The sequence below is a fragment of the Ambystoma mexicanum genome, chromosome 2p (genome assembly GCF_040938575.1).
Source record: "Ambystoma mexicanum isolate Mex_15411 chromosome 2p, UKY_AmexF1_1, whole genome shotgun sequence".
Lineage (NCBI taxonomy): Eukaryota > Metazoa > Chordata > Amphibia > Caudata > Ambystomatidae > Ambystoma > Ambystoma mexicanum.
This window is the reverse complement of record NC_090923.1, coordinates 1,352,612,538-1,352,638,153: the sequence shown is the minus strand read 5'-3', so window position 1 is coordinate 1,352,638,153 and position 25,616 is coordinate 1,352,612,538. Positions and strand designations below refer to the sequence as shown.

The 25,616-nt window shown below is 46.4% G+C and overlaps 1 protein-coding gene across 7 annotated transcripts in view; it reads left to right on the top strand.

Annotated features, from left to right (window-relative positions):
• Positions 1-22,699, top strand: part of RAI1 (retinoic acid induced 1) — a 2,051,579-nt gene extending 2,028,880 nt beyond the window's left edge. For 6 of the 7 annotated variants that reach the window (XR_011302221.1, XR_011302217.1, XR_011302220.1 and 3 more), the window contains 2 exons: positions 14,864-14,978; positions 15,984-22,699. Coding sequence is in view for 1 of the 7 variants with exons in the window: in XM_069645726.1 (XP_069501827.1) it covers positions 15,984-15,998 (15 nt within the window). In the remaining 6 variants the exon portion in view is untranslated. The remainder of the gene's footprint in view (positions 1-14,863; positions 14,979-15,983) is intronic. The other variant, XM_069645726.1, reaches the window with a different exon arrangement.
• Positions 22,700-25,616: the final 2,917 nt, after the last annotated feature.

The following is a 25,616-nucleotide window of genomic DNA, read 5'->3' as shown; positions in this document are numbered from 1 at the left end:
AAATACTCAACCTAAGAGAAATGCACTTGCCCCATGTTGACAAAATATTTACCTGTGTAAAATGGTGCATTTCACCATAAGCACACTTCATATTTTGTGCAATTTTGCTACAAAAAGGACAGTCATGAACAGTTAAACCTATATTTGCTATTTACTGCAAACAAAGTTTGTTTACAGTAAATGTGAAAAGTTTCAGACCGCACCATTTTCACCAGTATAACACCTCCTCGCCAATGCAAGTGGGCTAGTAGATTTTGCAGGCCCTGTAATGAACAATCTCTGCAACCATTTGTGGGGAGCCAAGGGCTTAGACGCCACCCTTTCTTAATTGCAATGTAGGGACAGGAGCTTCTAAGGCTGCAGTGTGACAAGCACCAGCTTCCCTTCCATGGCATGGTGAGGGTAGACGGATGGTTTTCTCCATGCTGCCCCTAAACCCAGCATTAGTTGGCTCATGGGGGCACTTTTGGCTGCCCCACTATCCACCTGTAAGGTCAGGCATGGGATTTTGTTTTAGTGAAGGAGTCATGCTGTGGGTGTCCTCTTGAAGCGTCCAAATACCTCAAAACTTTGCTGGTTCGAAGGCACCTTTGGGTCAAGGAAAGCAGAAAATCATCAACAACTTAAGTTGCTCTCCAAGTAGAGGCATTCAGACCATATTCTCTGCACTAGCCAAATAATGTATGCCACCTACTGGTGTGAAGCCACTTGGTGGCAGTCCTCCTGGCCAAAAGGAACAAATCCAGTATCTCATCAGACAGATCCCCCTGCTTATATCTCAGCAGCCAAGCATGAAGTCTGAGACTACTCTAGCTCAGAAGGTGGATCTGCAGCAACAGTGTCGCAGTGAGGGACCAGAGAGGACAGATTGTCATGTCAAAAAGAGCCAGGTATTTTCACCACAGTCACAATCCTGTTCCATTGAGCGGATATACTCACTTATGGTTGGCAGTGTTTGTGAAGATGTCCACCAAGAGGTGAAGATCTCATCCAGGGCTTCCTGTTATAGATCCCACTTGTGGGAGACCAAACGCCCGCACACAGCATCCTTAACATCATTCTCTGTCCTGACCAGATTGGCTGCCGAAAGGGAGACCTTGTTCTCCAGAGCCCAGAACCTCATTGCTTTCTTTCCTTGCACAGCTACACCACCTATTATCGAGGAAATGCATGGCTATGCTGTTGACTACCATTATCTAGACAAACATTTCCCACAAGGAGGAAGAAGAAACAACAAGGGCTAGCCTAATGGCTTGCCACTCTAGCAGGCTGACATACGCTTTCCCTGTGCTGGAGTCCACAGGCTGCATAACCTCAAATCATCCAGATGAACACTACAGCCCTTAATTTAGTCATTCATCATCACTGTCAACAGAGGTCCATGTTGCAGAAAAGGATCTCCCTTTAGTAAGTTGTCTCTGGGGCCCACCACTGGAGATTCTCTGTCATGTTGGAGACTTGTAAGACATCCATCATGTTGCCTTTGAACTGAAACCACCAACAGTGTATCAATCACAGGAGTGATCTCATGTGCAATTGGGCCCCTGGCACCAGAAATATGAAGAGATCATGAGACACACAAGGAAGAGAAAAGCAGAGGCGGCCTGGATACCAATCTCAGGAGGATAGCTCAGGGACAACTCGCTTGCCTTGGAAGCAAAACGACGTGGAACAACAAAGGTTCAAATCCCTGGTCTGCGCTTCGAAATCTCTGGGTATTAAGCATGTTATAAATAACCAATTATATAACTATACCATGCTAGGATTGGAACTGCTGTACTCATATGGAGTGAATTTTTTGTTAAAAAAAATAAAATCGATTCAGAAAGACATGTCTGAGACTGCTCAGAGCGGTCTTTCCAAATCGAACTGTAAGCCCCTACAATGCACACGAGTGCGCGCAGGGGCTGACAGGTTCGACCGGGCCAAAAGAGGACAGATGTGGGTTCCCGGGGGAAGTATTTTTGGTTTGTGAGTATCTGTCTGTGGGGGATGAGTGAGAATGGGTGTAGCATGTGGAAGGGAAGAGGAGGGGGAGCGGGTAAACATGAGTGTGTATGCATGTTTGTGTGTATGGGTCAGTGTGTCTGGGGTGAGGTTTGCCAGGAGTACGGCTTCCTGAGGGATTTTGGGCGGGGATTAATCCCAAACCAGTCCCAGTAGTGTGCTATTTCCGTTTCTAAAGGCTTCACACAAAATGGTCACAATAAATAAATCTTTTTAAAGTACAACCTTTATAAAGTGGAACTATCACATAGAAGCGCTGTACCATCTGGACAATCTTGAAGACACAGTAATCTGGTGGAAAAGGCATCCCTGAACATGTGTCCCGAACAGTCCTTCTGAGGCTCAGCGTCTGAGAGGGTGTGGTGCAGGACGTTTTGCAGTTGAAGGAAAATCTCAGGTTGTACAGGTGGTGGCACACGTAGTACAGGTGAGATAATACAGACTCGGGGGAGCATGCACAAAATAACCAGTTGTCTATGTAGGACAAGCAGCCACAAAGGCAGCAATATGGTGAAAACCCTGGGTCCTGATGATAGGCTGAAGGGTAGGTCCTCAAACTTGTACTGTATTGCCAACCAGATATCTCAGATACCTACTGGGCTTCAGTTGTACCGGCACATGAAGCTGTGTCCTGAAGGTCTTGGAACACCAACCAGGACTGACTTTCCAGAGAATTAAGGATCTGGGGAGGGATGACCATCTTGAACTTGTCCTTGCGCAACCACAGATTGGTGATAGGGTCACAGACTACCTTCCTTCTTGGGCACAAAAATGTAAGTACCATTTCTGTCCCTTCTCTGATGTGTGCAGTAGTTATAGTACCACTTTTACTACTAACTGTGAAATATCCAGAAGATGGGCTTCTGGAGGAGGGCATTGCAGTCAGGGGGAGTTGTATGGGATCAGTGGAGGAAAGGCAGTCTCACGTAGGATCAACATGAGTCGCACAGAAGCTAATGTTTAAACAAATGCAGATTAGGACTATTCACATGTTTGGACCAAACCCTGGAAGATGCGAAGCAAACCTTCATCATTAACAGAGTGGCTTTTCCTTAACTTAACAGTTAAAGTATTCAGTTTACGAATTCTGATCTCGTACCCTGCCCAAAATTAATGATCAATTAACAGTCGCTTACAGTCGTGACTTTTAAGTGTTCCTTGGCTCCTAGGTTGGGGGAAGGCATGTCGTCTGCTTCTCATCCTGAGTGTTGAGTAGGCCCTAGTCCTGGCTAGCTCTAGTGGTAGACAAAAACCCCAGAGCTGCCACCATGAGGGTGGGAGTCAATATTTACCTAGAGGCCTAACTCTGCTTCCTCACCACTTCTGTGATTCTGTGTCCTGGCCATCCCAGGGTCGTCGATTCACCAAAATGCCAGGGGTAGCGAAGGTGACCCCCTCACGATGAAATGACAGGAAGCAATGGCCTTTGACCTGGATCACATCACATGACATTTAACCCAGATTGCATCACCTGAAGTGACTTGCTGGTCTAAAGAAAAGTACATATGCTTACGTTTCATAAAATTCCAAATGGGTACTAAAGCAGACATTTTTGTAGATACAAACCATATTTTAACTATGTACTCTCTTCAGACTCCATCTGGGGAGTCATGTTAAAATGGGGGCAGAGGCAGTAGAACCTACTTTAGCCAGGGGCACTGCCATGAATATGCCACTAGAGCTTAATTTACTGCCATTGTATGCCAATTATAGCTTCATAGTTTAGATCAGTAATCCTATGCCAAGTAAAGCCCTACATTGCCCAGTTGCTGCCATAAAACAGTATGCCAAATGTAGCCACTATTTGTTACGCTCACCTGGCTCCCACAGAGGCGTCGATCTGAACTGAACAGCTGCGGTCTCCACCAATGTGACGCGTAGGGCCGAGATGACGGACTGGACTGGCCCACCTAGCTTCGTTTGCTTGGCCCGTAGGAATATTCTTCTGCAAATGGAGAAAGGGAATTAATCACCCGTGGAGTTGAGTGTAAATCCCCCCACCCCCGCTGTTCTCCACACGGATCACCTTTGATGTCCCCTCTTATAGTCTCACCTGATGGTTTGAAAAGATGAGCTCTCCATCCTGCATTGAGCGCAGGGGCGCGTTGATAACCAGTTGCTTCACTGGCTCGAAGGAATTGGTGAGTTCCATAACAATATTGACTCCGAAAAGTATGTAATTCGTAAGAGTTCAAATGCCTGACTTTCACTCTTGTCCGATTCCTTGCAGATTGCAGCTTGACCCTAGTGAAGAGTTCCTCGTGGCAACCGGTAATATTCTGGTAAGGATTTTATTTCCAACACATTTCGATAAATAATGTCAATATGTAACCTGTTGCTTTCTCCCTTATTCAGGCGCTGAGAGAAAGCATGAAGTCTCGGGGGATTTAATACCTCCTGCAGTAAAATCAGGTAAGTCTATTGTGGTGAGGAGGGTTCCCCTTGATAGTCCTTTTGTTTCACCTTGCTGTCCTTTTGTTTCCCCTTAGGGGCCGGGGTTCGGCGAAGATGCAGTGGAAGCTGCGCGGACCCGTGAAGAGGAATAGTACCCCCGGTGGTAAAATCAGGTAAGTCTTATGGGGGGGTAACTAATATTCCTCTGTGGTATTCCCTTGGCTCACCTTGCTGTTCTTGTCTACTCCTTAGGTGCCGGAATGCGGCGGGAACATGCAGGAGGATGCGGTGGAATGTGAAGATTCTGCGAAGGCCGGTGAGTTCAGCGCTGCAGCAGGCGAGGCGACGCGCATAAAATAACTTCTTTCTTCCAGCTCGAAGGCGCGATGGATCGGGAATTCAGGTAAGGATCAAAGGTATTGCTCTTGTTCTAACCCTTTCTCCTTCTTTCTCCCTTTTTCTAGGAGCTCCAAACTCGAGGCGGGCGTGGCAGAAGACTGGATGCAGACTTGCAGGCACGGTGAGCGTTAAACTGCTGGATGCAGAATAATGCAAAGCGTGTGCTGCTCTTCAGGCGTGGTTTAAATAGCCTCCAAAGTAGTCCCAGGTAAGTATTCCTCCCCAGACCCACCCGAGTAAAAAAATAGTCCCTAGGTAAAATAATCCCTTCCAAGCCTCATTTGGCTTGGAGCTCTTGCAGCATGGTCTGCATCAGGTAAGCTTGCAGCATGGTCTGCATCAGGTAAGTTCTACTCTATGAGCCTGGCGCCTGTGGCACCAGGACTGACTCTCCATATGAGCCTGGCGCCACAGGCACCAGGACCGCACCCAAACAGCCCCTAGCAGGGGTTTTTGGGCTTGCTCAAAATAACTTGATGCCTGCTTCCGGGGTTGCTGGACCTGGTCTGGGTCCCCAGGGGCAGGCATGATGACACTATTTGAGGATACTGCCATTGCCTTTCAGCCTAGTTAGTCACATTATGTAAGTTATGGTTGTATAAATCCAGTTGCTTCCATCATATGCTAAGTGCATCCTCAGATGTCCAGTAATGCCACCAAATGTCAGTTAATGCCTCATACACCTGGTATGGTCACACATGTGTAAGGGAGAGCCTCACATCTCAAATTGCTTCGATCGTATGTGAAGTGCCGCGTCAGTTACCCAAGAAATGCCATTCAAGGTCTTTTATGCATGGTATACGGTACCATATGCCTTATGTGTAATTGATTCCATTCATGTGCCAAGGTCATCCTCAAATGATCCATAAACACCACATAGTTCCTTATATCCATGGCATATTTATCCTTGGTAATTTGCAATCTCAAATGCCCCAGAAATTACCAAGAAAGCACCATGCAAATGGTATTTCACTATATGTAATGTACAGCCTCAGCCCAGTTGCTGCTGTCATATGCCAAATGCAACCTATGCTGTATACGGCTGTTGGGAGATGTACTCCAAAACATCACAGTATCCATTTGATGGCATCATATGCCAAGCATGGCCTCATATGCCCCAGAGATTCCAGTTTACGGGAGAGAGATGGAGAAAGAAGCAGACGAGAAAGGAAGGAAGGTTAAAAAGGAGGCGTAGAGTGGAGGAAGACCACAGCGAGACAGATTAGCCACAAGAAAGCCAAGAAGAAGTGGGTGCTTCCTGCTCCCAAAGAACTTTTATATATCTCCCATGGAGCTTTGCAGCAGAGAGTATTTTCAGATATGAAAACCTGCCATTTTATTTTTGCTTGATGCAAGCGATTCCCACTATAAGACCGGGACAAGCCAAAAATGACAAATACTCAAAAAGCTATTTGGAGGCGGAAAAGGAATGAAATCGCATCAGGTTTGAGGTGGGGAGAGGGAAAGAGGACAGACACCATGTGAAGTAGTGTATTTGTGGGTGGGCTGCGGAGCCAGGTATGGGTAGACCATGTGCTGGACTGCTCAAGTGGGTGAGACAACGACTGATATGCAAATGGAGATTCCTCCTTTGTGAAAGGTACCGTGAGCTAAACCATGTGGCTGCAGACTCTGAGTGGGTACAGTCCCACAGGACAGGCTATCATATTCTTTCTGGCAGAGGGGCACCCTGACACCTTTTTGTATATATATATTTTGAGGCTTGTGGAATCTGCTTAGATCACATGCTATGCATAGGCCAACATCTAGTGAAAGTTGCAAAGTATTACAGTTGTTTTTTCGAAACTCGAAAAGAGACATTGACGGGGCGTGCCAGTAATACTATTCCTAGTGTGATGTCCACTGTACCCATGGCGCTTCACACGTCGAGGTCCCTCAGATTGTTTTTTTCCACCATCGTCGGTCGTTCATAGTAGAGTTCTTTCTGGCTATCACCTTTACTTACAAAAAATAATTTAATCTAGTATTCTCTTGCTGTCCTTTGTTAGTCGTTCTCCCGCAACATCTTCGGCGATGGCATCGAGGACTACTCAACAATTACACCAACTCATCTCAACAAACCTTTCAGACGGCCTCGGAAGGCCGCAACGGGCCTCGGCCCTCACAGTAGGGAGAGCGGGTGGTTGTTCATTCTTAGTCTCCCTAAGAGAATGCATATTCCCTTCTCTACCCACCTAATTCACCAGCCTGCCTTCCCCATGATGCAGAAGAACCTTGTTGCCTTGGCCAAGAACGGGTGGCTCAAACCGCCCTCGGCCCAACCTGTCAATCAGCACCTGGATGCCAACTATAGGCCAATGGAAGGCAATCCACTTTTGCTTTCGGGCCCACACTCAACTGCACTCTTCGGTGATTGCTGCAGCATCACACTACTCAAAGCCTCAGTTTTCCTTGGCCACCTCTTCCTCAGCGCTGCTAGGCAAGAAGGAGAAGATCTTGGAGGCATAAAGGAAGAAGCTTTATTCCAACGCTTTGCTGCATCTTCGTCAATCCAGCCCGGATGCCAGGCTGGCAGCCGTTAACCAGAGGCTTTGGCGAGAAATAGCGGACTTCCTTCTAGAACTTCCGCTGCAGAACCAGTCGCGATTGAAGGTGGGACTGGCAGAGGCAAAAATGGTGGCCCAAGACATCATGGAGTCCACCATGGCCCACCTTGACACCTCTGGCCGGGCCATATACATCGCCACCGACATAAGGACTGCCTGGCTTCAGGCTACTAAATTCAACTCAGACGTCCAGGGACGCATATTGGACCTTGCATTCGAGCGTGGCGACCTCTTTCAATCCACCACTGATGAGGAGCTAGATAAAAAGAAACAGTTTGCAAACTGAGAAGTCTTTATCCTTACAAAGGCCACGGCCAAGGCGTTCACCCAGTCACATCAACGCTTCGACAAGGGGGGAAGTTCGGAGGGTTCCGCGGCTTCCAAGATCGAAGGTCCAGGCAACGCAGCCGCTCGCTGAGTCAACACCAGCGTAAACAACAAAGGGGGTGGAGTAAGTGCTTTTTCCAGTCCGCCTCGTCCGCATCAGCCTCAGAGGGAAAGAAGGCATGACACGTCCCTTCGGATCCACGTGTCTCCGGTGGGGGGAAGGCTTCAGTCCACCTCGTCCGCATCAGCCTCAGAGGGAAAGAAGGCATGACACGTCCCTTCGGATCCACGTGTCTCCGGTGGGGGGAAGGCTTGCCCTTCGCGCACAGTTTTGGTGTCAGAATTCGCAGACCCCTGGATACTCTCACTGGTATCCACGGGGTACTGCTTACCGATCCGTCCCTCTCCGCCCTCCTACCCTCCGGTCCCACAGATTGGGACAGCAACTCTGTTGGCGGAAATTTGGTCGCTCGTCAAGAGGCAGGCAGTGGAAGAAGTCCCATCCTCCCAGCAAGGATTGGGCTTCTACTCCAGGATTTTCACCATACAAAAGAAGAACCAGGCTGGCCTGAGAGTTGTTCTGGACCTCTCCACCCTCAACCGCTCCCTCCCACTTCAAAAATGTAAGATGGTTATGTCAGCACTCATAGCGGAGACATTGTGCAAGAGAGACTGGATGTTCTCTGGATCTAAAGGACGCTTATCTACACATCCCGATTTGGCAGGCGCATCACTCCTTTCTGCGATTCAGGATCCTTGGCTGCCATTTCTAATACAGGGTGCTACCCTTCAACCTCAACTCGGCCCCCAGGGTGTTTACCAGACTCATGAATGCAGTAGTGGACCTCCTCAGGGCACAGGGCCACCACGTCTTCCCGTACCTGGACGACTGGCTCGTCAGGGTGAGATTTCCGGAGGCAGTTCACCACACTTCCTTCGCCCTTATGATTACACTCCACGTGCTGGGATTTTCGCTAAACCTCAAGAAGTCTCAGCTCAGCCTTTGCAGAGACTGACTTTCCTGGGCCTCATCTGGGACACGAGCTCCGAGAGAGTGTTCCCCTCGGAGGACAAGATCACAGCCATTAAGAGGGCCACTACTCACTTCCTCACCAGAGAAGTGTCATCGGCCTGGTGGTACCAACATATTGGGTATCATGGCAGTTGTCCTACTGGCCATACCCCACGCGAGACTCAAGATTACAGCTGCCCTTTGCAGCCTCATGGAATCAGGAGCGGGGCTTCCAAAGCAGAGCTTGTCAACATTCCTCATTCTCTCCACTCGGACCTCACATGGTGGTCCAGACACTGCAACCTGCGGAAGGGCAAACCCTTCCGACAGCCGGCCCTGCAGGTCACCATCACTACAGACTCCTCCCTAGAGGGCTGGGGGGCCACAGTGTCCATGGAGTCTGAACCCGGCAGGAGCAGGAGTCTCATATCAACTGGCTGGAGCTGAAAGCCATCTGGCTAGCTCTCAAAGCTTTCCTTCTGCACATTGGGGCAAGGTTGTCCTTGTCCAGACCGACAACTGCACCAGCATGTACTATGTCAACAAGCAGGGGAGTACCAGGTCCCCTCCACTGTGCAGCCTAGCGGTCAGCATGTGGGATTGGGCCCTGGAGAACATCTACCTCGGCCGTCCACCTGCCTGGGGATTCCAACTTGGAGGCGGACTGGCTCAGCAGACTGGGAACGGACAATTACGAGTGACAATTGAACGATCAGGTGTTGTTGGAGATCTTCAGCAGATGGGGCATCCTCAAGTGGATATTTCTGCCTCCTGGGACGACAAGAAGTGCCAGCAGTTCGCGTCCTGGCAGGGGCAGGACGCAGGCTCCCTGGGCGACGCATTCCACAGTGGAACGGCATGACCGAGTATGCCTTCCCTCCCACACCCCTGGTCCACAGGGTGATCTGCAAGTAAAAGGAATCATGTCACCTCAGCATCCATCTGATAGCTCTGTGGTGGCTGGCAAGACCATAGTTCTTGGAGCTTCTCAGCCTCACGGACAGGCCACCCATTCAACTACCGATGGGCCCGGCTCATATTCTGGCACAGCAGGGGGGGCAGGGTCATCCACCCCACAGAAATTAGCCCTTGCAGCGTGGTTCCTGAGCAGGTCACGCTGAAACACCTGAGCCTATCACAGGCTAACCTAGAAATCATTCAGGGTGCTAGGAGCAAGGCTACTGGGAGCCAGTACAAGAGTAAATGGACTTGGTTCTGTCACTGGGCGGACTCTAAGGACCCCCTTACGTGCACGCTGGATTATGTGCTCTCCTTCTCTGCGCACCTTGCCCACTCAGGCATGCAGGTCGATGCATGCCGCACCTTTTTGGCAGCCATAGGGGCCTACAGAAATTCAGAGGAGGTGGTCTTCTCCTCTTCCAACCAGATAGTGATGAGACATTTGGTAGGCCTCTCCAGGCTCTACCCACCCATCAAAAAACCACACCCCGTGTGGGACATGAATGTAGTGCTAGGCACCTTGGCGCACAAGCCCTTTGAGTCAATAACGTCTGCGGACATCAGGCTGGTCACCATTAAGACATCTTTGCTGATGGGCCTCACCTCGGCTCGCAGAGTCAGTGAGATCTAGGCTCTGGTGGCCTCAGAACCCTATTCTACTTTTCACAAGGATAAGGTGGTACTGAGGGGACATCCTGCATTCCTACCTAAGGTACCCTCCGCTTTCCAGCTAAATGAGGAAATGGTCATACCTACGTTTTTTGCTTACCCTAAGGACAAGGCTCAGTGGGTCTTGCACTGTCTGGATGTCAGTCGCACTCTGAAATTCTATCTGGACAGGACGAAGGGCTTCCGCAGTTTGGACGCACTGTTTGTCAACTTCGGGGGGGGGGGTGTCAAGACCCGGGTATTAGGCATCCAAAGCCTCTATAGCACAGTGGATGGTTTTGGCCATCAAGGAGACCTACGAGGGGCAGCACAAACCACTGCCAGCTAACATGCAGGCCCACGCTGTCAGAGCCAAGGCCACACCCATTGCATTCTAACGGCAGGTTCTGTGGCAGGTCATCAGCAGGGCGGCCACCTGGTCCACCCCTTCGGCTTTCTGGACGCCGGCTCGAAGTCCGACGCGGCTTTCAGAAAGGCGGTTCTAAGGAATCTGTTTTCTTAAGGAGGGTTTCCTCTCCACCCTAGGGCTACATTCAGTTGTAATCGCCCATGCAGTATGGAGGAAAGGGCATGGGGCAGAAGAGTAATTATTAGTTACTGTAGTGACTAACGTACTCTTAGTCCATAGTCCCCTTTCTTCCAACCGTCCCACCATCCTGCTCCCTAATAATACTGATCTCATTAGGCGATGTTAAATATTGTCGACGTGTCAATGGGGACTGAGGAGTGGTGCCGGTGGGCAGAGGCAGGGGAGCACATGCACCCAAGGCCATGCCCAGCCCACCTCTAGATTTAAAGGGGAAGGTTTTTCGGGTGAAAAGGGTTCTGTCCCCCGTCATTAGCGAGGGACGCCCATGCAGCAAAGGGGACTATGGATTAAAATTATGTTATTCACTACAGTGAGTAACTATTAATATGTAAACTCAGTTCATTTCTAAAACCAAGTAAAAACACAACAGTTCACATATACATATACAAACACTTAAAAACTATTGAAATGCTCTAGTGACTATTTTACACCCTAGCCCAACTCATTTTTCTCACACTACTGAATAAGACGTCTAGATCAGGTGAGGACTTATAATAGTCAGTCCATTCTACTGCTCGAAGTGTTTGTTCTATAACCCTCCAAGTGGTGAACATTCTTCAGGAGCTATTGTCTGTCACTATTCAAAATAATCAGTTCTTGAATCACCATGTCTTTCTAAAAACATCTTTCACTTTACGTCCTCCCTTCTTCTGAAAAATAAAAATACCACATATTAGCTCAAAGTGCTTCTAATAAATTGAATCGGCCGTCCAAATTCGTTTACCCTCAGGAAACTAAATTACCTCATGGGGAGTCCTTTACGGAGTGATACGAAGCCCAGTGTCTCAATTACCATACAGGTGCTCATAAAGCTCTCACCTACGGAAAACATGCGAAAAACTGTATAAATCCCTTTTGCTAGGGTTATATTGTATCCACCTTTAGTGAGTTCCCACCTACATTACTCATTTACTATCCTCCAGAAGTTATTTCTATATATTCTATCAGTTCTAGAAAAACAGGAAACTATTCACACATGCTCCTCAAGGCACTCCTTTATGGATGCGTTCTTAAACTTCTGAGTCCACCGGTATGGTGGTCTTAAAGAAATTGTAGATCTTCATCATTCTGCACAAGATCTACTGAATGAAATACAATAAAAGTCCAGTCGCCTATATGGAACCCCACACGTTCGGCTTCTGAAAAACTGCGCCATGCCTACTTTTTCTGCACATTTACCTTATGCATGCCATTTCCACGTCTTTATTAGTTTTTTTGCTTTTATCCAGCCCACTCAACAGCTGCTGTGATCGTCGCCGGCGGCCTGTGTGAGTTGTCTGCAATAGAGATGGCGTCTTGAAGTCCTAAATAAGCAATTACGTAATTAGTGTAGCTGCTCAATAGGCTGCCTCACGTCCTCCGGAAAGTATCCATCTGGTGTTGAGGAACCCATTTACCTGCCCGTTATCAGACGTGAGCTCTCTGCTCTCGTCTCCCTCGCCTGTACCAGCGTCCAAGTCTAACGCTCCTCGTGCTCGGTCTCAAATAACAAAAAAATGGTGGTGGCTATCTTGGAACAGGATTCACCAGCCAGTCTCTATTGTGTTTTGCCACCCATCACATCTGGCTGTGTCTAAATCATTTATCTGTACATTTCTCATTGCTTCCACTGTATTCGTGCACACAAGAATGCCTAGTCTCATATAATTGCGACAAAGCAATTTTCTTTACAGGTATGATAAGACGGGTCAGACCGCAATTCAGTCTCCCTTATTGAGCCGTCCTGCACTAACGGCCTGCGATGCTTTCCTACTAGGCAGTGGCATTGATACTCTTAATAACATGGCAGTAACATTCATGTCTATTCCTAATGTTTATCTCAGTAACTGCCCTAGCACAATCTGGTGCATAAATTCAGCTCTACTGGACCTGTGCCATCTGTCTTCTGAGGTCAGGCAACACATTTCTAATCAGATTTTTTTAAGCCGTTCCATCTCTTCCTTCAGGCCTCTACTGTAGATTTTTGGTAGAAAAAATTAGTTATTGTTCACTCTTAATTAGTTTTCTCTCTTTGTCTTTAATATTGATCCCAGTTATTTTTGGGAGTACAGTCCAAGTGAAGTCTTCCCACCCGTGTTTTAGCAGACACACACGTTTCACCATAGGAGCCTGATCAATCTGGTTTTTCAAACTGCTAGTGTTTCATAATCTGTGTTTTAACCTTTTTGTCGGTTTTTCCCATGTAGTTAAGCCCAATTGGGCATGTGATCTATATATTACATGTTCAGAATTACAGTTGGTTAATCCTTTCTGTACCCAGGGTTTTTCCAAACTGATTTCCACCGTTTTGTATTTAGCTTTATGTTTACATGCCCCACATTTTCCACATGGAAATTGGCCATTAATGGGACTTAAACCCCAAGCACTATGCACAGAGCTTGTTTTTCTCTCGGTATTGGACAGCTTGCTCTTGCTCGCAATGTTTCCAATTGGTGCACTTTTTTGGTACGCCAAGAGCGGTCGTGCAAACTTCGACCCACTCGTTTCAAATACCCACCAGTGTGTGTTCATGATATTATGTATTTTGAAACTTAGATTACTGTATGTCGACACATATACCGATTTGTTATCCAGATGTTTTTTTACTGGTCTTTTCCAATTAGGCCTCACAATGATTATTATAGGCCCTTTTGGCAGCTTCTTTAATAACTTTCTTTAGATGCCCTCTCTCAACTTCTTAGAAAGGATGTTAGCCTCTTGCTCGTATGCTTCTTTCGTGCTACTATTCCGTTTCAGTCGTAATAATTGTTGAAACGGCTAGTTTTGCCGTAAATGTTTGATGTGATTTGTGTGGGCACGTTTCATTACACCCCAGCAAACTGAAGAAGCTATACCCTGAGCATGATTATTGTTGCCTGAGGTGTGGTGAGACGGATCCCGGCTATATACACATGCTGTGGTCTTGCCCAGAGCTTGAGCAGTTTTGGGACGAGGCCTATGATGCATTCTTCACTATACTTGGGAGGCGGCTGCCGAAGTTGCCTACGAGTGTGTTATTTGGGGTGTGGCGGGAGGTTCCACAGAGACTGCTGAGATCCTTTGAGTATTCGTTGCATGGTAGCCAAGCGCTGTCTTTTACGTAAATGGAAGGATTTATATCCGCCCACTGTGATGGACTGGCTGAGTGAACTAACATGGATCATTGACTCTGAAGATACGTGTATAACAATACAGCCGATCTCGTCTCGGCCGACAGACCTATGGGGGGAATTTCAGGCATGCCTTGCTAAAGATTCAGATAGTGATAAAGTAACTCTTCAACTGAACCACATGGTTGTTAATGCAATGACTTACCTGTGACCACTGCTGCTATTATGCTGTTTTTTGCTGTGCTTGTCAAACTTCGTTTTCTTTTTTTAAACTTTTGACTCCACTTCTTCCCTTTGTGTTTCCATTAATCACTGAGCCGTGGCATCACCTTAAGGGAAACAGTGAGATTATTAACTAGATCAGCACTTTGACTCAACCTATCTTTATTGGGAATTAAGTGCAATATTTAAGAAATGTTAAAACTTCACTTTGTAAATTGTATCTGTGTAATTGTAACCATAGGCCTTTTGTGCTCGTGTCCTTTGAAAACAAAAATATAAATGTTAAGTATATGTGGTTCAAAATATATCCCTGGGGGAAAAAAAGTCTACAGTCGTAACTCTTCTTGTATTTCACTGTACTAACTAGTAGATGGCCATTTCACATCAAACACTGAACACCGAACCTGAGAGCCAACAGCAACAAAATAACTATTATTGGGAAAGCCCATATTTTTAGATTTTCTCTCGGAAGATGTGTATGCCCCATGCAGCTATTTTTAACATTGGATGTTTTATATATCAGTTTTCTAAAAATGATATCAATAAAATTAGCATTTTACTACTGTGTTTTACATTGTCTATGCTAAGCAAAAAAAACAAATGAGTCAAGCTAACTTTTTTCTTTCAGGCCTCTGTGCTGGGACACTGTATTCCTTAGACATTAAGAGGACATTTGATTAAGACATTTGCATTACATCAGAAACTGCTTGATCATCGGATTTGGCCCCTTACCTTTCAAACTGGTGCGTTTGCAGACAGAAATAACTGTTTTAATTCACCTAAATGTGAAAATAGTGTAAATGAGGCTAGGCGGAATAGATGCAATTAAACCATAAAGTTGTAAATAACTTTAGCGGAAAATTTGGTTTTAAATTGCAATAATTGGACAAGAATGTAGATAAAAGAATATCATGCTGGCATATGTGTATCCCTTTGCAAAGGTTAGAAAAAAGTACCAAACCGACATATGCCCTTCCTGTCGCGCCAAAACTGCCTCACCATTGCCAGGGCAATAATCGGGTCAAGGCTGGACTACTGCAATGCCCTTCTCGTTGGGACCTCCAATAAAAACATTGCCAAACTGCAGCTAGTCCAAAACAACGCGCTGAGGGCAGCCACAGGTACCGCAAGAAGAGACCATATCTCTGAAATCAGAAGACAGGCCCACTGGCTCCCTGTCAAAGAGAGAATTGTCTTGAAAACACTCGCCCTCACCCACAAATGCCTACATGAACTCGCTCCACCCTACTTGACCCATAGAATCACCAAGCACACTGCCACAAGACCCCTAAGAAAGTGCTACTGCAACATGATTGTCACGCCCAAAGGTGCGCACCGGTGGCTCCAGTTTCCCTACCCAGGCAGCCACGCACTGCCACCACACGTTAGAATGATTTGGTCCCACCAAGCCTTCCGCAAAGCCATCAAAACCAAGCTCTTTGTATGAAATGCGCCTTACATCATTATGAATCTGTATAATTCATTGCGTGTATCTTTGTATCTGTGTAACCACGAGACCTCTTGTCACCTGTATACTCTTTTAATCATAAGTCCAACATATTCTTGTAACAGCGCCTCGATGCCTCTGGGCTGCAATTGCGCTATACAAATGTAAATAAATAAATATGCTTTCTGTATCAGTTTTTTGTACACATATATGCAGCTAGTGACACCTGTTGAAGCCAAAGCTAAAAATAGATCTTAATTATTTAATCACTCACAGTATTTTATTGTTATTTCTCTCGCAGCGGCACTTCCTGTGATCCACAAGTCAGAAAATATGTCGCACCCTTTGATGATGCAACAAGGTTATTACTAGGACCCAGTGAAAAGAGAGCTGGAGAGAGACAAGAAACACCCAATTTTGATTGCTTCTTCTTGTCTTATGAGCTCCTCGTTTAAAGCCTGTTGCTGTTGGATGCAGGAGTTCCAGGCTCGAATTCTTCTGGTGAAGCTTCATAGAGACTGCTGCCTTTCTGACATAAGGAAAGATGTCAATGACAACCACATCACAGCCATGGAGCAATGCTCTCCGTCTGGTGGAGATTGCTGTGCTAGGTCCTGATAGCATTCCTGCAATGTCTGTCCCAAAGTGATCCATGATAGTGGGGTGTGGACCACGTCCCCTGACCAGAATACTCTGCACGAGGCCTGTCTGCATTTTCAGTGTACAACGACTGGGGGTGAATTTACCAAGATTTTATTGACCCTCGGTTCCATGGAAAACGTACAAACGTTCGAAATTAAGGAAAACAGCAAGAAACTGAAAAAACAGTGTAATTTATTGATATTATTTGTATTTTTTCATACTTTTCTTCTTGGAGATATTACTTCCACCTCATGGTTAGGTTTCAAATACCACCTCATGCCCAGGAAACAATTGTGTCTTTCTGTAAGTTTGGCTATGGGATGGAGATGCAGTCTACAATTCAGACTCTCCCTCTAGCAGTGTAAGTGTGGAGGGAGCACTCAGCTGTGGCAATCGCTACATTGTGTATTTCCCCAATTTCCTCTGTCGGTTACCTAAGCCCTCGTGAAGCGCCACTGCTTTGTATCCATTAGAGCATCTCCAGCCAGTTCCTGAGCCGACGCTAGTCTTTCTTGGCAAGTAGACATTCTCCCTACTCTCCACCAGCATTAAGCAGTGCTTGGACGATTCTCTTTACTTGTGAGGGCCCTATCATTTTAAGTCCACTCAAAATTCACACTTTTTGACTTTAATTTTTTCACCATTTAGCTCTTGCACACATGCTCAACTCAATTGGAAATACCCTGAAATAAAAGGAAGGCTTGTTAAAATGGGCAGTAGTCCCAAATATAAATGTGTTCTCTTACACTTTGTCTGCGAGTTTGCGACTGCGAATTTTGTGATGCCTTGTCAGAGATGTTCCTGTATCAGTTTGAATTGACACAGAGCCATCCAAAAACACTAATAATACAGCAGCGGAGACTGGTCACATATGAGATGGGGCTTCGGGAGAGAAAGGAGTTTGGTGGTTGTGATTGAAGAGCAGGACAAGATGGTATATTGTTTTGCATTGAAAACTTTGAAAATTGTTGAAACCTAAAGGTTTGGTGCAGAAAACCAAAAGCATTAATTTGCCTTTTTATTTTTGTTATGTTTTAGGAAATCCATATTTGTTGTAACATGTACCGTCCCACTTTGAGCCACGTAAAATATATTAAATTCAGAGGTTTTCAGTTGAAAGACGATTTTTCAGTGGGATTTTACCTTTCGAAGATATTTTGTACCAGAAAAAGAGCTCATAATTTTAACAAATTGGTTCCTAAATTGGTTTGTCACCCTGAACGTAGGTCTCCCTGTCGAGTTTAACATGCCCACAAATTTAAAGAGATTCGTGTTTTTACCCCTTAAAGGTTAAGGACACCCTTTGTGTCTCATGGGTTCCCGAAGTGATGACAATAAGGATAGTTTGCCTCTGTTTTGTACGGGTCAGTGATTCACTACAGTGTGCTTACTACATTGCATTGAGCACCTTTACTCTTTTAAGATATATTCATGTACAGGGATACCACTTTTTCTCCTGTCATGGCCTGTTTATCTCTGTGTGACAGACAAGGACCCCAAGAAACTTTTTCTGCACAGTTACCCCTTTGATCTGTTATTCAGAGGGGCTGGTTGCAGTGGTGGATCTTCTGCAGGGGACAAGGAGAACCATTGTCTGTGACAAGCCATTAAAGCGAGGGTGGTGCCTACCCCATTCCTGACTCGTCAGACATGTGATGGACTATACCCCAACACTACCAGCCTTTTGGAAGCCAAGCCAGCTCGGAAATATCTCCTGTTCAACGGCATTCCACTGTTGCTCAGAATTCAACGCATATTGTCAAGCTGACGTATTCCAAGAGCTAATCGGCCCATTCATACATAACAGAAAATTGTAGTGCTCAGGTTGAATGTCATAATTTCCCCCTTTAGATTTTATTTTCAACACAAATGCATACAGTTATAGAAATAAAAAGGAAAATAAACAGTGATCATAACTGTCGCAGGGAGGTACCACAGTGCCTTTCCTTTTTCATTTAGTGCTCTGGCCTGATAATGTGAAGGGTAGAGATTGGTACAGGATGGGACTGCATGGGAAGTGGGCTTTAAGAGTGGATGCAAATGGATCCTTTTGTGTGAGCCCAGATATAAATCAAAAGACACAATGTGGACAGTAGATGGACATATTGGTTGTGCCCAGCTGATTTGGCAATTTAGGAACCTGCAGGAGAAAATATGAAAGATGGCAAAAACAGAAAATGGCTGTCGCCTGAAATATGTACACATGGTTATAAGACTGGCTATTGTGTCAACAGTATTGTGTTAAATAACTTTCCTCGAAGGCCTTTCTTCTATGAGAATGTATGCAACTATCTGCAGCGAGATGCAGTGGCATGAGAAGCTTCATTTTCAACACATACTGAGGCGTAGGAAACCTCTGGCACCCGGGAAAATAACATCAGGGGAGGAGGAGGATCGGTTGAGCACTAGCCATTCAGACATTTCTCTGTTTCTGGGCTACTCACTCCTGTTTTCTCATTACGTGCCGTTGGTTCCTTCCTAGTCTTTGTCATTTGTCTTCTCCAGGATGCCATCCATGTAGCCTTCCCTGTGGTTGACTGTACTTGGTAAACACTCATTAGAGCAGTCCAGCAGAGTTGAAACCCTGCACAATATCCCACCTCTGGGCTCTGAATGGTGTGTTTTGTGGGCTTTGCCGAAATGCTATGCTTCCATTGTGAGTGGGCCAAAACTGTCATTGACTCTTCAAGGACATGCACTATACTGCACTAACCAGCTCGGTTTTCTACTTTGCCACGGGTGCCAGCAGGGTTTGTTCTCATCCACACAAGATTTGCATACATGTTTTAAGCGCAGAGAAGCTTCACCCTAAGTGCGGTTACCTCATTCCATGCATCTCTTTTCCTGCCATACAATTTTAAAAGGTTACAGTGCAACTTGCTCTACTGTTTAGTATGGATACAGGAAACACTATTCCATAAACTTTGCCACTTGATAAAACCCAGCAGTGTTGGGGTGGCATACACGTTTCGCCAATCATAGGTGTTCATCTTGAGATACCAACATGTTTTGTGTGTTCCTTTACTTTGTGTTTACTCTGTGGTGTTCAGCATTTATAGTGGCTTGTTTGTAATGTATACAAGGATATTGCCATGGACTTCACAACATGCAAGATACCTTTCCCACAAATCTCCAAGACCCTTCACATTTGTCACTCAGGTGGAAATGATGGTATTTTGACTGGGCGTCTTGTTAGGGGTATAGGATGGAGGACCCCTGCCTCCCGAGGTACTCATTTCTTTAACATGATGGATATGCCCGGACAGACTAATGTGGAAATCGGAACATGGACGTGGAATGCTAATCAATGTAATCTCCCTCCTTAGCCCCTCCATCTTCCTGAAGATGTGTTTAATATGAATATATCAGGCCTCCATTGAATACCGGATAATTCTACAATTTCCACAAGCAAAAGCATTATAAGAGGTGGGCCTCCGGGCTCATTTAATGTAGGTGGGCTATTTGTCAGAGTGGGCATATGGGCCCTTTCCACAGAATTCCATGTACAGACGTCATTATTATTGGGCGACCAACTTGCTTTCTGACTTGGAAAACTAGCAATCTGCATCTCAATTTAAAAGTTTCCTTGCCCCACCCAACATTATCATACTTGAGAAACACAGACTGTATGTATGTAGACTGAGTGCTATGGTGTGTTATCCAAAAGGGCATTTGTGCACAACACATTTTCTTAACAGAGAATGTCAAGAACATCTGAGGTTTGTGCTGATTGATTCCAAAGTCTTGGTCCTTGGCTTTCAACAAAGACCAAGCGCCAGCCTACTTGTGAGTCCAGTGTAATCTTTCACTGCCTAGGATGAAGCCACTGTACCGGCAGCCCGCCAAATCATGTGATGGTAGGATAGGCAACAAAAATAAGACGCTTTGTTAGTTTCCTTGCATCTCGTTTTCATTTCTTATTAGCTGCTTGGCCAAGGTAAGTGTATGTACACAGACTTCTTGCTAGTTTTATATGATTCAGGACTATGTAATATCTTTGCAGTTAAGTCCTACTTTGAAATGTTTTAAAACTTAGAATGTTTTACTATGGCCACCCACTTTCTTGCTATATACCGGATTTGCAGAAAAGCTACAAAGCAGAACTTTGAGTGTGTGGGGTGGGGGGAGGGTTCATAAAGGATCACCAAAGTAAACAGTGAGTTAGAAGTTCTGTTGTAAAGAAAGGGCTTGCTGTGGTGTGATAGTGAAGAGAGATAAGGCTTGAAAGTTACTTGCCTGTGAACGGCTTCTGCATCCCCATTTCATCACTGCATTCGTTTCACCATGAGGCCATCTTTAGCTCAAAGCTTTAACAGATGAAGACGAGGGTCAGAGTAAAAGATTAACTTTGACCCTCGGCCACCAAAAAATCTTTGGTTGGACCTTGACCTCATTGCTAATGAAATAGATGTCGCCTGGTCACGTGTTTGGTTGGAAAAAAAACGGGTATTGTTCTGAAGCTAATCCACTTGTAGGTTGGTAAAGCAGTAAGACACATTGAACTGTACACAGGAGCTGCATTTGGTGGCATTGTGGCACCTTCTGTTTTTTTCTTCATTTTTCACTAGCACTATATTAACATTGACTGCTCATTAGACCATGCTATTGTAAGGTACAGGCATTTATATTCTGTTATAATGTGTTGGTTCACGATTACCATGTTGTCACCTGTTACAAAGATGCATCTGTGGTAAAAGGTTCTGCAGTGAAGGGCCCCTTTATCAAATCTCCCAAATCCTCACCTGAGACACAGAATTGTAACAAATTGTCGAGTTGGACATTTTAACAAATTCACGCATATGTACAATAGCTCCAGGCATGGTTAAAATAATAATAAGTTGATTCAAACACTAAGAAAATAACAATTTGACTGTTTGGGCAGCATATAGAACACCATTGTTGATGTTGTATAATCTTCATAATACGAAATCTTCATGTCTAGACGTCTTGATTTACTTTGCTATTTTTTCAATAGTAATCTTATATCACCAGAAGGCCACGATGCACACTAGAGAGAGAGAGACCCCTGGCCTCTCGCAGTGCTAGAAGGAGACAGAAAATGTAGACATGAACTATAGCTTCTGAAAAAAACAATTATTCCTAGCGACCATCACTCTGGTGCCTGTTAGTGCTGCAGAGAGACACTAGCACAATTCAATTATAGGCATTGCCTCAACCGTGGCGGTAATCTGAGCACTTTCAAAAGTGTAGTGGAGCCTTTTCACTACTTCATCAGTAGCCTTGTGGTGATAGTATTCATTCCTAGAGAGGGAAAGTCAATGACTTGCAGATGAGTTCCATTACCTCCAGATATCCATGCAGCACAACTCCCGAGCAACCGCTGCTGCATCCCTGCATGGTTTGTAAAGGAAAGCCAAGCCAAGATCTGATTTCCTGTTCCACTGAACACTTGCCCTGAAAAAGTCTCCTGCAGTATGTGCCCCTATGTTTGGAATTAATAATTTCATGTTAAGAGTTCCAGGTGTGGTTTTTCCCCGTCTGTGCAATAACGCTCCGAGCAGTAGTAAATTCTGAGATGGAAAGCAGGCTGCTGCCAGTGTTCAGGGGCCTTTCATAAGTTAAAATCATTTTTTGTATAACTCTGGATCACTCGTTTTGGGTGCTGGAGTTTCTGGGGACTTTGATTTTTATTATGGGTTTTCTAGCAAGTTTTGAGGGCACCAACATGACATCCTCAGGGGCTTGCCATAAAGAATTGTCTGTGCAACAAGTTTCGGCCATTCGAAAAGCAGCACCTAACACCACAGCACTGAGGCGTTAGGGTAGTATTGTTCCTCCAAGAAATGCCTTCAAACAAATGCCACATTAAAATGTGAGTGGTCCTGTATCCCTTCATTTCATTTTTTTTTAAACAATCCAGTCCGTTGGTGACCCTACATGCTTCCTACGCAAGCTTCCTTTGCGTCCACTCACAGGATTAACCCTGTTCTTTTCCCTTCCTTCTGGCGCCGCTTTGGAGTAGAGAAAGATCGCTATCCCGTTCAAATAATCTGCTAAATCCATACACAGCTGAAGTGCATCACCAGAGTTTTGCCTCGGGTATCAGTCTCTGTTCCAGGCACAACGCCTCACTCTGGCCATGTAGTGGTATACTGTACATATTACTGTAAAATGGTAAACTGTGTGTATTATATAATGCCTCATTATATAGTGTATATATATATATGTATACATATACATATATATAATATATATGAAGACTGTAAATGTTTAAAACTAGTGTTCTTATTAGTACATTTGCTTCACACTGAAGATTGTGTGTGAGAAGCTGTTTCTAAAAGATGTTTATTTTCCTTAAGAGTAAAAATGAGTCATTGCATTCAAACCGTCAATAAAGATTCGATTGTTTTGGAAGGATGTCTGAAAGTGTTTTTTTTCTATTGAGTCTCCCTGTGTCACTTTGTATGAGTGATGGTGGGCAGCAAAGGATGAGTGCATGTCCATATCAGGGGATGATGTCCTCATTCTCCTCTGTGTGGCTCCTGCATGTCACCTTTCTACTTGTGTCAGTGTAGACTTCTGTATAGTACTCCTACATTATGTTCTCATAATGTCATACCTGTGCGATGTTTTTTCTGGGATGGAATGGGACCAGTCTATTGCCCAGCATGACATTTTAAATATGAGACGGGGCTTATAACCAGAATATGCCTGCGCACACTTCCTCTTCCTGATCACTTGCCGTGCCAACTGCTAGTCCTTACTCTGCCCACTTTTGGGGGGTGGGGATGGTGGGCAGGGCAAGGGGGGAAGGTACTCCTACATCCCGTCCCTTTTCCTCCATACTGCATGGGCGTCCCTCGCTAGGAATGGGAGACGGAACCTTTTTCACCAGAAAAAAATCTTCCCCTTTAGATTTAGAGGGGCGCGGCCCTGGGACCATGCACTCCCCTGACTCCGCCCACCGGCGCCACTCCTCAGTCCTTTTTTCCATGTCAATGGGAGCGGATCGCTTTCACCAGCGCTCTTGGGTTTGGCTTTGGCCTTGTAATTCCATGCAATGTTCCTCGGATATTGTCTTTTGTCTTTAATCAGGTACTCGGTCCTCTGGCGCCACGCTCCTATCTGGCACATGTCGACTTCTTTGGGCTTCAGCAGGTGTCCAGCCTGCGAAGGGCTCTTCCCTATGTCCGACCCCCATGCTCTTTGCCTCCGCTACCTTGGCCCCGATTACAGATGGGAGGGTTGTACATTGTGTGATGCGCTTATACTGCGCACTCTGAAGAACAGGTTAGCTCGGTGGAGGAAGCTCTTCCAACGATCGCCTCCATAGGACTTGAAGAACTTAATCTAGCACAAGTCAAGGCCCAAGGTAAGGCTGCTTTTTTCATCTGCACCCCGCAAAGCAGACTGCTTCCCAAGGAGACGTCAGAGCAGAAGGGACCGTTCAGGTTCTACCACCAGCACGGTTACCAAGGCTGCTTCAGCTACTTTCCGCCAGGCCGACAGAGTCACTAGATCCTACTGGGGAGGTTGCAGAGGTTATTTTACCGGATGTCCACCTGAGGGGGTACGCCCTAATACTGGACAAATATCTGAGGGAGCGCCTGTACGCAGCACTACAGGCAGCACAGCCGAGGGTACACCACCTACCAGGCCTCGTCCTGAGGTGCAGTGTAGGCCTCAAGCTCCACTGCCAAGAGTCCTGGAGGAGGCGGGGCCCAGTGCAGCAAGATCCACGCTGCAGGCACGTGGCATGCAGCCCAACAAGTTGGCCACCACGCATGACAAAATGGCTGCTAGTCCGATACCGCCCCCTAGTGCGTAGCAGATGGGAGGATGAGCTTTAAGGTGGGACTCGTCTTTACCAGTTATGTGGCCTACTGCATATCCTTCACTTTCACAGGGCAGATACACTCCACAGGCAACAACACAGAGTACGCCCAGACCTCAGTAACCTCAGGGCCCTACTCCTACGCCACCTAGTGCCCCATTGGCCTGTGAGGACAGATTCTTCGAGAAATTCCTCACACTTATGATATCCCCTCAAATGGGCACCATCCTTCAGGATGTGATCAGGGACATGCTACCTCCTGTCCCGCCCCCTGTACCTCCTCCTATGGCCCCAGTGCCTCAGGGCCCTGCACAGTCTCTGCAGCCTGCGCCAGCCCCAGTGGTTCCGGCTCCTCTGCCTCCTGCACCCCAGGCGGTTCCATACCATCCTCCGCAGCAGCCTCTGACCCCGGTCGCCACACCTCAAGCTACGGCGCCCAGTACTCCTACCCCAGTCCCCGACCAGCCAGACACGCTGGTGGACACCGACGAGGAGGACCACCCCGACATGCCGTCTTCACCCAAGGCTTTCCATGATCGACTTGCCAGTCTGGCCCAATACTTGGGGCTTCCACAAACCGAGGTTGAACAACCAGAGGCGGGGGTCCTGGCCGAAGTCACTCACTCTACGCCCCGTGGCTAGAACAGGGATTCCGATGCAGAACGACGTTGTTGCCTTGGCCAAGAAAGGTTGGCTTAAACCCCATTCGGCAGAGCCCACCAATCGGTGCCTCATCACCAAGTACAGCCAATTGGAGGGGGATACAATCTTGCTGGCTGCACACCCTCCACCGCACTTCAATGGTTGCCACAGCCTCCGCCTTCTCTAAGCCTCAGTTCTCCAGCATGGGGTCTGGCATGGATTCACATGCTCATGAATATTCCCCGTCGTCAGGCTGGGAATCCTCGGTAAAGAAAAAACCAGTATCAGTTTCGTTTCTGATCTGTCTTTCGTAGTAATAACCAATCACTGGTCTCTGCGTCATACTGACCACAGCCAATGACTGCCCTCTACCTAAGCACCGCCTCTGGCAGCCATCTTCAGATTTTTACCGCACGTTCATGTGTTGGGATCCTCGTGCTATTGCTCTCGAGCGTTAGTGCTATTGTTTCACATTTTTTCTCAAAAAACTTTGTTTTTTCGGTCAAAAGAGCCTCAAGCTCCACCGACTCTCTATCCGATCAACGGGGACCCGTGTCGGATTCGTCTGCGCCCCTCAAGGGTGAAGATCTCGTCGAGCTACGCTTTTGGAGGACTCCAGAAGTTTCTCAGGCCCGGACATGGCCCAGGAGAAGGGAAGCTCGACGCCCGGAAAGCTGTTCAGGATCTGCCCTGGATGCCAGCTGCAGAACGTCTTTAAGAAGGACAAACACTCCTTTTGTCTCTACTGCTTAACATGAGGACAAGACGCACGTGGAGAAGGACTGTGCGTTTTGCGGCAATATGTCGGAGCGGACCATGAAGGACCGCCATCAACGTCTCGCCAATTGGCTGGAA